This window comes from Phocoena phocoena, chromosome 11, assembly GCF_963924675.1.
Source record: "Phocoena phocoena chromosome 11, mPhoPho1.1, whole genome shotgun sequence".
Lineage (NCBI taxonomy): Eukaryota > Metazoa > Chordata > Mammalia > Artiodactyla > Phocoenidae > Phocoena > Phocoena phocoena.
This window is the reverse complement of record NC_089229.1, coordinates 37670493-37685001: the sequence shown is the minus strand read 5'-3', so window position 1 is coordinate 37685001 and position 14509 is coordinate 37670493. Positions and strand designations below refer to the sequence as shown.

The following is a 14509-nucleotide window of genomic DNA, read 5'->3' as shown; positions in this document are numbered from 1 at the left end:
AGGTGCTACAATCATAATTTGAAAAGGGGAAATTAAGAGAATTGATAAATGTTCCCTTAAGATATGATAATTTGTGTACAAAGAAATAAACAGCCAGAACTTCATTACCCTCAGTTGTACAATCACCAGATAAAACACTGCACTGCTATAGATCATTTTTAGTACTAAGATGAGCTTTTCCAGAAATCAAACAGCACAAAGAAAGAACTGTCAGTGCAGTGCATTGTGTCCTTTGCAAGAATTGTTTTTTCTTATTTAAGATGCCTATGAAGGAACTGTTTTCCTTTTGAGTGAATCACCTAGTACAAAAAAAAAAAAAAATTAAACAACTAAGTACTAAAACCCAAAACATAGTAGACCTTATCCCTTTTTGAAGTTTCCTCCTTCCTTTTTCCCTTCCTTCTTTCCTTCCTGTCTTCCGGCCTTCCCTTCTCTTCCCTTTCTTTTTCCTTCTTTCTCTCTTTCCTTCCTGTTTACTATAAGATATGGCACTAGTTTATAAATGGCTGCAGCAAAAAAGTTTGGCATCCCACTTTGTAATGTTATTTAATTTTATGTAGAAACACTTTATTCTTTTACTTGCTATCAGTCACTTAAATAAAGATAACCACTGCAAAGTTAGAACACTCAAGTTCCACAGTAGCTTTTATAAGGGACAACTTGGTGAAGGGTTTAGATCAAAAGAATCAATGATTCTTTCCACCTGCTAGCAGAACAAATCTGTGTGGTTTCCATCAGAAGATACAAACCTTATGTTAAAGTGTTTTAAGTGATGCACCCCCCCCCCGTAGTGATGAAGTAATTGAAATGAGGTAATGACCACCAACTTGAGTAGCACTGGGTGATTTTGTTGTTTGTTTTGTTTCCATCACTTTAATGGAGGAGTAAAATTCTTTGTAGAGTTTTTAAAACCCCTAGAAGGGATTTCAATGAGAAAATGGTAATCTCCTAATGGATTGAGACATTGGTGGCCATTGATCTTACTTTATCTGCCTTGAGCCACCTTTGCTGAGTTCTTATATCTTGAAGTATTCACAACATTTCTCTCCCTGTTTGACTGAACTGCTGCAGTTTTAGTTGCAATTGCTAGTTCTGAAGTAACTATATTCTATATATAGCCTAAATGCTCCTCCTTTGAGGAAGAATCTGATAATTCTGGATTTTACTAAAATGGACCCACAGGCTCCAGCAAACTTCAGTCATGCTGATTCTTAAATCAAAATCATTGATCCTAAAGGCACACACATCCTAATACCATATTATTAAAATGTGTCAAGGCTACTTGACCTGATAATCCTTATTTTTGCGCTGTTTGGTAAGATATACTTCCTGAGGATAGACAACTGGGACAAGAGTTCTAACCCACAAAAATTGGTTAAGCTGACCAAATTCAGTCCTTATCCTTAGGTGTATCTGGAGAAGATCCATTAGCCTAAGATTTTTTAAAGGCAGCAATATCTTTTATTTACAAGAATCAAAACCACAAAATGGAATAATTCATTTTAGTTTAATAACAGTTATCCTAACCAGAGATCTCTATGAGAAGTGATACAGGCTCAAATATAGTACTGTTTCATTCCTCCTGGGTAGACTAAATGTGATTTAAGACTTGATAGGTAAAGTGTCCAAGTTTAAGCCACATCTTTTTCTGGATCGTCCTCTTCCTTGGTTACCTTTGCATTTTCACACTTTCCACTTTCAGGCATCTGAACTGATATACGTACTGAAGAGGAATTTCCATCTGTCAGTGTGTAGTTCTGAGTTTAGTCTGTGACAGGGTATTCTCTTCATCCCTGGAATTCCACATTGGGAGTTTTATGACTCTTGTTATTTCTGCCTTTCTTTAAACCTTGTTACACCCCCATGTGCTAGTGTGTGACTTTCGTCCATCTTAAACATACCTAGCTTGTGCCCCATGCAAAATCCTGTATGTTTTCCTGCAAAATGGCTTCCTAGGGCTAAGGGATAAAAAGCTCTGTATGGCTGACAATACAGCGAGGAAAGTATCTTCTTGGTGACTATCTTGATGACTATCTTTAATTATTCAAAAATCTGTTCTCCGTGGTTTGGGTGCCAATAGCCACTAGCATACATTCCTTTGGTTGCAGGTCTTGAAGTAAAATATTTCTATGTACAACCAAATGCTGCCTTCCTAGGTTTTACTTTTCAACTGTCATTCCCTGCTTTCTGGGTTTTACTGAATATTTTCTGAGCCCATCAAATTCGGGCTGTGGTGGTAGGGTTTGGTTAAAGTATAGGCCTGCATTTTCAAAGACGGTGGATTGAAGTAGACTTTTGAAATACACACTGTGGAACTCAGGGTTAGACTGGATAGGCAGTGCCATTGCCCCATGAACTGGCTTGTCCAGAATATACCCTATGGTGCTTTCAAATAGCAGAAGGTGAAGAGTCTTCAGTAATATGAATGAATCACTATTGTCTGATGAATTTTGTTTTTCCCAGCAGAGTGGTCAAAAATAAATTCATCTCTCTTTTTCATTCACGGGAAAGAAATTGTAGATAGTTTGGCATGAGAAGTTGTGATTGGGAAAAGCAGTCATGTAGACACAGTGTCATGTCAGCAATGTTCAGCTAGTAAGACTGTGAAAGTATTCATCTGGTGAGGGAGGAAAAATGTCTTGATGTCATCTTTGTTGCCTGGCAACAGCATTTTTTTTTTCTCCTTTAGAGCAAGTCTTCGTTAGTTTAAAGTACGTAATTGTTACTGACAATTTGAGAAGCAGGAGCTTAGAGGTAAGCTGTGTGAATTTGGTTTGTGGAAGGAATAATCTTTTGTCAAATGTTAGGCTTGGTGAGGCTTTCTCTCTTTGAAATGAATAACTGTTTACGAATTATTAATCCATCTGAAAATGAATATCCCAAGTCACATAGCAGCCATTGAATCAGACATTTTCATCTTTACAGCATTATAATGTGGGAAGAACACCAAGTTGGTGTTGTTTTCAGATATGATTACTATACATGAAGTAGTTCAGATATGTATAATTGCTTTTTAGAATCCCTATTTATGCTCATTATTATATTAGTGATAATTTTTGACAAGAGACTAAACGCTAAGAAATTGATTAATAATATGAAGTTGGTTTGGTCTTTGAAATATCATTTATTTTAATTGTCCTACCCTTGCCAAGAGTCTCATTTAATACACTCTAGAAAGGTGGAAATATGTCATGTTTTTGTAGATCTTTACGAGACGAAGAGTTCCTAAACCCTCCCTTAACAAACCTTATTGTCTGGAAATTTGATTTTCCCTTGTTGCATGTAATTCTCTGCACTGTGGGCCCTTTGGCCCCATGAAGTAGTAGTTGCCAATTCCTCTTTTGCTGTCCGTTCTAATTAGAAAACAACAGGTGACTATTCTCCTTGGAAAAGCAATGTGGGTAGTAAAAAGTGATACTGAATCCCAATAAGACTGTTTAAATCCTGGTTTAGCCACTTACTCTGTAGCCGCTGGCAAGTCTCTAATCTAGTGCACATGTGTTTGCTCACAGGCTTGTAGAAAGCTTGAAATGAAGTGAAATGTATATGAACAATGCAGCAAGTTCCTGGCCTATAGTAACATTCAATAAACATTTTTCTTTTCCTTTCCTTTCCTTTCTGTGAATAATCTTTCATGAATATAAAGGCCATTTTTAGCATCCTGGTCTGTAGATAGTCCAGACTCAAGAAAACTTAGAACATAAGAGCTCAATTTATAAATGAAAATATTAATCATAGAGAATTTAATTTCCCAGTGTCAACTAGCTAGTTAACATTAGAACCAGAAGTCTCATTGTTCTGTGTTGATCAGAGCCCTTTCTTCTTATGTTTTACCTTATGCTTTCATTAATACAGCATTTTTTATCTAATTCAACTACAGGTTATTTATGAGTTTCTCTTAAGGTTAGACGCAGTGTGCTGGTGAGAGAGTAGGATAAGACCAGTGTCTCTCAGGTTGAATTAATGGTTTGCTTCCAGTACCAAAAGGTAGGCTGCGTTGAATCAAGTATTTTAAAATGTAATTGTACCATCTCGTGAACACAAAAGATTAAATTGATTTTCTTTCACTGTTGTACATCTCACTGTTTCTACTTTCTTTCTGCTACCACCATGCAAGTTATTTAGAGCTTACAGTATAGATTTAGAGGTGTAGAGAATAGTTTCTTTACAAATTGCTTCTGTGCCCATCACGATGCTGTGGTTACTATGGCTCAAGGGCCCTGTGCCACTGAATTGATTTATTTCCAGGACTTCAGCTCTCTGCATGGGCCACCAACTTCTAAAATCCATACTGCTTAAATGTAGTGTTTCTAGAACCGCAGTGGGAGCACAATGGCAGATTTCCAGATGCAGCAGGAGCTCCTATTTATAGAGCGGAACCTGCCATAACGTTCTTCCTCTTAGCCCTACTCACATCTACTCTTCTTTCTGTGTTGTCTTTCATCTACAAGCCAAAACCCTGGGGGTTGTCCTGGATTTCTCCCTCTTGCCCTGTCCCTATATCCAAACCATCAGCAAGGCCTTTTGATTCTGAGTGTAACTCCAACTTGGTCTCATCTTCCACTGCCACTCACCTGCATCAGACCACCAACATCTAACTGATTTCTTGCTCTGGGTTGGGATTCTCAGTTTAGTGCCACAGTTTGCAACGGAAGAGCTTTTTCTAAAGTGCAAATCTGAACAAATCTCCTCTGCTACAACTCCCCGGGTCCCCCAGTGTTCCCAGAATAATATCCAAATTTCTTAACATTTCGCGATCTGCCTTTGCACCCCCCTCTCATTTTGTTCCTTATTATTTCTTTTCTTTCACCCCTCGCCCACCCCCCACCCCCCCAGCCCTGTAAGCTTTGCTCTGGTAAATAACTTGCAGTCAGTCCTTGGTGGTCTAATGTCTCAACTTTGTACATAACTTCTATTTCTGTTAGGCATGTCTTTCCATCTTTAACACTCTCTTCTCCCCAAAAGAAATGAATTATGTAGGTTGGATATGTTCAATAAATATTTGTTGAAGGACTGACCTTTGAATATCATTCTTGGAATAAGAAAAAGATTGTAACAGACTTGCAACAGTAACATACAGTTTTTTTCTCTTTCCTGAGTCCTCTATTTCTCTTGTTCTCTTGTTCATTTTGGGATTGCATGGTGTGATTTGCTACTTATTTTTAAGAACACTGATCTTAATAATGGGAGTCAGAGCCTAAAATTATGTAAGTATGTATTTACTAGTCAGAAAACATTTCCTGAGCACAAAATGTCAGGGATTAGACTTTGGTCCTGCTGATATAAATGGTTCTCAAAGCACACAAGAAGAACCTGATTTCAACTGCAGGCTAGGAGAGTGTTTTCATATAATTACATGCACAATTCTTTTTTGAAAGATTTTGTAATATTCTTAATGTCAAGTGTTCCAAGTATCTATTGCTGTGTAAAAAATATTTACCCTAAAACCTAGTGGCTAAAAATAACCACCATAGCTCGTGATTTTATGGATCAAAGATATGAGTAGAGATCAGCTAGGGATTTTGTGCTCCAAGTACTGTTGATTGAGACAACACAGAGAGAATTGTGTGGTGAATGAGCTGCTCTGGAGGCTCCAGAGTGGCTTCACTCTCATGCCTGGGACTGCTGGAAGGCTGGACTCAGCTAGGACTGTTGTCCAGAACGCCTGCAAGTGGCATTTTTAGCTTGGCGGACTCAGAGTAGTGGACCACCTTACATGGCACCTCACGGGTTCCTGAGACAGCGTTCTGAATGTCTTAAGGCCTGTGCCTATAAACTGACAAAACATCACTTTCACTCTTTTCTGTTACTCAAAGCCATCACAAGACAGTAGAAGAAGTATTAAACAAGTTGTACCCACCTGTAATCCACGACTGTGGAGAGATTTCAAGGTTGTGGGTGTAGCCTTTGGACTCTTCAATGTAATTTCTCCTTTGCTCACCATTCAGAAATGGTGTTAAGAAATTCTGTTAATATTTTAATGTGTATCTTGCCAAGATGTATATTTTTGCCCAATGTATATTATTTATTAAAAAATTAAATCACCTTGTGCATTGTGCATTTTATAACATTTATCTAAACAATATTTTGTGAGAATTATTTCCTATCACTAGACATTTTCCTATGGTGTTTGGTTTTGCATTACTCCTTAATATGGAATAATTCCTATTCTTTTGGACAATCTTTTAAACTCTAGTATAAACAATACTGTGGTAAACATCCTTGATGCTTAATATTTGTGAGCTCTTACAAATATTTCCTTGTGTATATCCCTTAAAGTGGAACAACTGAGTTAGAGGCTATGCTCAACCTTTAAGAGTTTTTAGAAAAATTGCCATTTTTAAGGCTTTTTATAAGAATTGCCAACTTGCCTTTCAGGAATGCTGTATTGATTTGTAGAAACACTAACACTTATATAACAAAAGTGATTGTCTTTGGCTTGTGCGGGCAATCTGTCTCCCATCTACCACATAACTGAGCTCTAGTCTTTCTGTCAATCTAGTGAATTGATTCTTGCTGTTCAGAAAGCCACAGGAATCTCTGTCGTTAACCAGCCATCCTAAAACAGCTCCCATCTGTCCATCATTTTCTCCCACGTCTCTCTCAAAGCCCCAAATTAAATAAACCTGATCATAAAACCTACATGATGCTCAAATATTTAAGTAGATTCTATTTGCATTGTTGCGATTCATTAACTTCTTTGTTTAAAGGTCCACACTAGCTCACAACATCACTCAGACGAAAAACTTAAGGTTTTAAGAGGACTTTGAAGTAGTTTTACGTGAGCTGTCTCCTCACTACGTCTCTGACTTTATTTCCTGTTACTACTTTCCTCATTTGTTCTGCTTCAGTCCCAGTGGCTGCCTCACTGTTCCTCAAATACTCTAGGAATAAACCTACCTCGGTACCTTTGCACTTGAGGTTCCTTTCTCCTGGATTCTTTGTCCCTAGATATGTATAAGGCACACGTCCTCACTTCTTCCAAGTCTTTACTCAAATGTCACTTCTCAGGGAGTTTTTATCTGGCTACCCAGTTTAAAATTGCAATCCCTTCCCATCGCTTCTCATATCCTATTCTCATATCCTATCTGTGCTTTCTTTATGTTCTTAGTGGTTATCACTCTTTGACATGCTGTATGTTAGACTTTTGAATGTTATTATTGTTTGTTTCCCCAATTAAAATGTGAGCTCCATGAAGGCAGGGATTTTGGTCACTTTTGTTTATTGCTCTATCCCCAGTTCTAATGACAGCACCTAGCACATAATAGCTGCTCAATAAATGTTTGCTAATAAGTGGTACGTACCACCATTACTTCCATTTACAAGTATGAGAGACTGGACTCACTCCGTGTCACAAAGGTTTTTCTTCCTCTGCTGGGATGCAGTCTGGGTGAGCTCTATTTTCTTCTCTCCTCTGTATTCTACACGGGAACCTCATGAGTGGCATACTTATCTATGCCATTCTTCTCCTGCTCTGAAAGAACTATGCGAAACAGGACAGATTGTTTCAATTTTCTATGTTAGGCCTTAGTACTTTTCATCTGTTAAAATAATATTTCCTTTTCTCCCTATCAGCTTATACTTGGATTAAATGCAATAATATAAACAAAAAGCACTTAGCACATGGTACATGGCATAATTCATGTTTGAAAAAATTATGTTTATTAGTTCTCCTTTTCTTCCTTTAGAATTTTTAAGGAAAATTCATTTAGGTAACAGCTCACTAATGCAATAAGGTGGAGTGCGGCAGTAAAAACACTAAAATAATAGTGAAATGTCTGTATTAGCTTCTCATGCAGTGTGAATATAAAACATACCAAGGGAACTTATTCTTCAGAGCCTTCAATTTCCTGCCATCTTCTTCCTGGTTGTCTCTTTTTTTTTTTTTTTTTTTTTTTTTATAAATTTATTTATTTATTTTTGGCTGTGTTGGGTCTTCGTTTCTGTGCGAGGGCTTTCTCCAATTGCGGCGAGTGGGGGCCACTCTTCATCGCGGTGCGCGGGCCTCTCACTGTCGCGGCCTCTCTTGTTGAGGAGCACAGGCTCCAGATGCGCAGGCTCAGTAGTTGTGGCTCACGGGCCTAGTTGCTCCGCGGCATGTGGGATCTTCCCAGACCAGGGCTCGAACCCGTGTCCCCTGCATCAGCAGGCAGATTCTCAACCACTGCGCCACCAGGGAAGCCCCCTGGTTGTCTCTTATCGAAGGAAATTATGCTGGTGAATTGCTGAGCATTGTCTTTCTAAGGTTGGACCTCTTTGGAAAGATTTCTCCAAATGAAGTGTCCGATTCTTTTCTTCAAAGAGAATGTTCTGGTTTGTTCAGTGTAGCTCTTTCCCAGTCAAAATGTGACATCTGGATTTCCTGTCTGCTTAGATAACTGCTAGCCAGTTAATTATAGCCTGGGCAGTGTGAAGCAGATGTTTTCAGAACGTCTTTGAAATGGGGCTTTGGGAGTCCTTTGGAGCTTGATTAAGGACTGCAGCATGCCTGGGGCTTTCCCTAACTGGAAGCCTGTTCTGCACGTGGACCTGCTGGGAAGCCAGGGTGGTTATACAGTCTGTGTGCATGAATGTGTGAGCATGCATCTGTGTGCCTACGGTGCAGATTGATCAGTTCTTGGGTCTTGGGACGTTCAGGGGGATAAAGAGAGAAAACCAAAGTCTCTGTAACAACCATTATGGTCTTTCTCAACCCACTTTTGTCCTAACTGTGGCTGCTTATTATACTTAGATTCCTAGGAACTGTCATTTTGTCTGACTGTATCCTTTGCATGTCACTACCAACAGTTCATTTTTTTTCCCAACAGTTCATTTTTAATGCTCTAAATGAATATCAAAATAAAGTCAATAAGTGCTCACTTTGGCAGCACGTATACTAAAATTGGAACAATATAGAGAAGATGAGCATGGCCCCTGCACAAAATAAAGACAACAAGATGCTCAGATTATTAATGTTCAAAGTATAAGCTTACATTATCTTCTTGAAGTAACTGAATGGATAATACTTTTCATTGCCCTTAAAATTCAGTCAAAATAATCATATAGAAAAATATGCTTTTCATAGTTGCTTTACAATCATAAACTACAACAAAACAGCTGAAGGTTAAAGGTTATGAGGATGTAATCACTACGAAAAGATGCTTAAGAATCTCAGGAAGGATGTATAATGTCAACTTAGGCAGTAGATATTGACAGCACTTCAGTTTCTTGTGTCTTTATTTAAGAGTAGGTTTTATTCTCCCTTCCTTTTCCCACACTCCCTTCCTCCCAGTTTTCAGAAGAACAGAGTGCCCATGTCTTTTATAAGAATCCACACTGAGATGAGATGAAGCAGGGTGCAGTTACAGTTTTGTTGTTGCAGGGTTTTTGTTTTTCTTTTAAGCAGCAGATACTAGAACCATTGATAGGTATTAGAGCCACTGGAAGGTACATTTGTACATTCTAGAGCTATGTGGTGACAAGGGCTGAGAGGCCTTATGGTGTTGAGAAGTGTCAAGAGTTTGTACTTCAGATGATCGGAGTGCCCCTACTGAGCACCTGAACTTGACAAGATATGCTTTAAAAATAGAAGATTGACTTCAGAAGCTGCTTCTCACCACGGTGGGAGGCAGAGCGGCAGCATCTTGAAGGGGACATCTCTTTTCCTAATGTGTCTTAGTACCTTCTGTTCTTCTTGTCACCTTGTTATGTCTGAGTACCTTCCTTTAAGCACCTCGCTCTGCAGGGTTGCTTCCTGTCATCACCACTGCTCTCATCTCACTGCTCTTGCAGGGTAGCTGAGATAAATACTCAGACATTTTCCAAAAGGCAAAGGGAAAAATGCTGCTAAATTTCCAAACCTGTGGATTTCCTCCCATGCTTTGATTGTGCTGTAGGGAGAATGCTCATAGCTGATAGAATGCCATGGTCATAAAATACCTCCCGATTTTTTGTCATGATATGAAAGTATTTGAGAATTCTTTGTCAAACACCAGCAATGTCTTCTCCGGTTACTCGCTGCTTCTCCTCAGCGGTGACCATCTGGCTTAGCACCTTAAGCACTGGACTGTCACTCAGGAACTGGGTTTTAAAGTTCGAGAGTTCATCTTCTGTTATTGATACCAGCTGAGCCGCCATCAAAACGTGAATAATAAACTGAACTACTCTGGAAGGTAAAGAACAGTAATAAATTCTTCCCGTCATTCTAAAGTGATATAAATACATGATAAATCATGGTGGAAACCAGAGTGGAAGTACATTCTGAGTCCTTAGGAAGATAGATGTTTTTAATATCTTGGATTACTTTGGATCTGAATGGCTTGGCAGTTAATCCCTTGGGTGTATGTAGGTGTACATTTATGTGTATAATATTAAGCCAGTAGTTCTGAAATTTTTACAATCAATACCCTCTTATCTTACCCTCCATAGAGACAAATCTCATATTCAAAATATTCTGGTAACTCCAAACTTGTATTTGCCAATAATAACAAATGCATCCTTTTATAAAAAATTATCAGTTTCAGAACTTATGATTATTATGTAATAGCTGCTGTTATTCTGACTGTTACAACTTGAGACAGAGAAGACAAATTTAACATTTCTGTTAATCAATGAAGGCTAATTGTGAATAAGTCTCTGGTCTTGAGGAAATAACCAGCATAAGATAAATAGCTTCCTTCGTAGGTTTTGGGCCTTCAGAAGTCCAGGAGCAACAGATTTAAGAGAAATTTGATAAAGCATTGGTAAATTCAGTTTTAGATGCAAGGTCTCTAGGCAAATGTAGTTCTTAAAAAATTAGAATATGATACTAAAAAAATGATACTAAATATGATACTAAAAAATTAGAATATGATAAGATTTTTAAAAATCTTCATGTTACCTATTCCAGAGACTAAACTATAAATAACAAATATTTTGCCCATTGCTGTTATTTACCCTGATAAAATAGCTTTAGGTGAGTTAAAAGAAAGCATCTTTTCTAGAGATTTTTCAGTTTTTAACATGTTTTGTAAAACTATCACAGTCATGTAATTCTCCATTCTTCATCCTGCTGATCCACAACTGAAAACACTAAGAGAGGCCTTTCTTTTCTTTAAAAGAAGCACTACTATATATATTATTCTAAATTTGTGTCCTTAAATTTTTAAAATGTCAGTATCATATCAATTACTGGATCTGTTTCATTTTTAAATAGTTCATTTGGACCATTTATCTATTCCTCATGCAGTGAAATTCTGTGGAGGGAGGGGGCAGTGCAGACACTGAAGAAACATCATGATCTCAAGTTGAAATATTAAATTATAAATAATATTTATTTCTCCAGAGACTGGTTCCCCAATTACAGCATCATGCATTGGATTAGGTAATTCTAAAACACCTCCTCCAGGGCAAGCAGGAAAAAGTGTTCCAGGATACAATGGTGAGAAATTACCCTGATTACTTGAAATATGTAATGTTAATAAATTTGGTATTTTTCTGTATTTAGTGTGAATCATATTGCTTGAAACATACTAGGTGCTTAATAAGTATTTGAGTGAATGCCTTGTATTAAAAATGTCTAACTTTTTGTGATAATTTTTATTAGCCGATTTGATCAAAAGTAAGATTGTAGACTTCTAAGGACATATTCTAAATGACTGTCATAATATAAGGCAAGTTAAGCATATGTATGTGAGACTAACACTTACGGAATATATGCTAGGTGCCAAGTACTTTGCATACATCTTTTCAACTAATGCTGAGGTATATTTAATTTACCGATATTATTCACATTTTAGAGATGAGTTAGCTGGTGCCCAGAGAGACTAAATAACTTTCCTAAGGTAACACAGCTCATTAGGTCCTGAAGACAATGCAAACCATTATGTTTTATTTTGTTTGTTTGTTTCTGTTATAAAAGCTGCAGTTTTCCCCATTATATATGCTATCTTTTAATTTAGAAGTGATGATAAAGCTTTTGAATCTTGTTGGCTAAAAAAAATGAATATAAAGAGTAAGGATTCTAAAAAGAAAAATAATTTCATCCTTGCTGGCAGTATGTGACAATGAGAAACACTATCTTTTCCATATTTGTTTTTAAATTATTGGTAGTGATTATAATAGTTCAATAATCCCCTGGATTTCACCTCCTAGTTGTATGTCTTATACAAGGTGACTTGTTTAAGTTATACATTGTTACACAAGTCAAACATTCAACTTCCTTATTTCTAAATGGGAATAATAGTGCTATATGCTTCATAGGGTTGCTGATGGAACACAATGAAGCACTAACATAGCACCTGCTGGTAGAAAGACTGAACTGAGTCTTAGCTAGTAGTGTCATTAATATTTCAGAGAAGCCAGAGGGGCTGACTTGATTTAGTCTTACACATTCATTTTACAGACAAGGAAAATGAGGTACAGAAGTCACGTTGTTTGCATAAAGTCGCACAATTTAGCTTAAACCCAGCATCTAGGAGCAGATTATAATTCCTGCATACAGTTTGTATCTGCATGTAAATTACAAAATGTAGAGATGTGTTTTTGCTTCTCTAATGTAAAAATATTACATTTTCCTTCTAGGACAATGACTGGTTAAGGATCATTTGGTTTAACCTAGCAGATATATTTATAAAAAGACATGTAAGATTTTTTTTTAAGGGCAAAAATAGATACTCTGTGAAGTCAGTGACTTCTCCAGGCATGGAAGGGTGAATGCAGCTTTATGACATCTTCCCTTTGAAGGGTTCTGTCATCCCTACTCCTTTTATTAGAAAAATTGCTTTTGTGTTGAACCATTTTTAGGGGCTGATGACTGTGGGAGATGTTAACTACGTTCCCTTTCAGTGTTTCAGTACCATTTTCATATCCAGCTGTAAGAAAGAGTTAAAGCTTTGATGCCTCATGGAATTTCAGTACAGATGTTTCTCATTGTCTGAAAGCCGTTGGCTTACAGACAGCACAGCTTAAACGCTAGAACTAAAGTATAACCAAAGAAATAATGACTTTATGACGCATGATTTTTATGGTTATTCAGAGATTCAAAAGTATAATGTAACATTTAATATTATAATGTTAAAAAGCCGTATCCTTTTGGGAAAGGAAAGAAAATCATTTTTATGTGAAAAACATTCAACGTAATGTAATACTTAATTTCACATTCATTGAGTATCTTATGCAAGATTATCACTATATTTTTTTTCAAGTAATTATTGTACAACCCTATGAGAAGGGAATTTTACCACTTTTTAGATAGGGAAATGGGAGGGGTAATAGAGCGAGAATGTGTTCCAGGGCACATAGTAAATTGGCCACTGTACTGGGATTTGGGGAGACAAAGATGAATAATCATGGCTTCACCCTTAATGAGCTCACATCTAGTGAGGGACAGATACCTACACCGCTAATAATTGTCAGAATAGAATTTTGAAACAAAGTGCTCTGGGAACACACAGGAGCAATTAACTTTTTCTGGGGATAATGTTCTTCTTTTCTTATAGCATTTTTCAGTAGAGTAACCTGGATGGATGAAGCCACATAAAGGATCTGTTAAAGCTTAAAACATGATGATATATCCTTACTCTAGTTTGTACTGAAGATTACTGCATGTGGATACAAGCTTTGGTCTCTTGAAATCCTTCAGGACTTTTACAGTGTAGCATAGAACACATTGGGATAATATTTGGGAAGGTTAAATTGACCTTAAAGCTCATAAGTGGAGATTACGCCTTAAATCAGAAAAAGGAGTTTGCCAGGCTTTTAAATTCTTTATTTTTATTGCTTGAAGTATGTTTTGTCTGTGTTTTAACACTTTGTATCCTTTAATTTTTGAAAAGCCGAACATATTTTTAATATTTTTGACAGAATGGAGAGGTATTTTTGAATGGATATAAATGTAGATTTAAAAATTACCAGTGTATTTAAAATACTATGTCTTTATTTAAGGGTGATTCTGAGCAAAAATTCATTATCTAATTAAAAATTTAAAACATGTACACTTAAAATTTTCATTTTAGCTTATTTATGTATGTTTGTGGTCTCACAGGAATTAAAGAATGCCTTTTTAAAGCTAGAGTTTTGGGAAGCTGAATATAGAAATATTTGGAAACATTTAAGCCTTAAGTTTATGTGTTTTTATTCAATTATTTACTTATTTATTTTTAATATTTTACTTTCCAGTTATGATTTTGGATGACAACATGCAAAAACTGAAGGCTCGGTGTTTAGGAAACATTGTGGTAAAGTAAGCAAAATTTGCAGTGCTACTATTTAAAAGAGCAAGAATTGGTATGTAAAAGTAAGAAAAAATAGAGTGGTTGCAATGATATTACTAGTGAAGAGGTTCCAGAAAAAGCTTGTAAATTGTTTGAGAATACTCAGTGCCAGCTGTTGTAATTTTAACATGGAAGCCCCATAAAGTGGAACCAATTTAGATAGGACTTGTAAAAACATAAATCTTGCATCTTTTAAAAAATATTTCTGATTATACGAGTAATGCATAGATGATAAAAGTAACTTAAGTACCAAAAATATAAAGAAGTAAATAGTTTCT

General features: G+C 36.7%; 1 protein-coding gene and 1 non-coding gene across 2 annotated transcripts in view; both read left to right on the top strand.

The window, feature by feature from the left end:
• Positions 1-14509, top strand: part of ACSS3 (acyl-CoA synthetase short chain family member 3) — a 145258-nt gene that overhangs the window by 105300 nt on the left and 25449 nt on the right. The window contains exons 10-11 of the mRNA XM_065887727.1: positions 11303-11398; positions 14137-14200. Of these exons, the coding sequence (XP_065743799.1) occupies positions 11303-11398; positions 14137-14200 (160 nt within the window). The remainder of the gene's footprint in view (positions 1-11302; positions 11399-14136; positions 14201-14509) is intronic.
• On the top strand, positions 8852-8953 carry LOC136131621 (U6 spliceosomal RNA). The gene has a single exon (XR_010656361.1). It is a non-coding gene; the product is annotated as a U6 spliceosomal RNA (small nuclear RNA).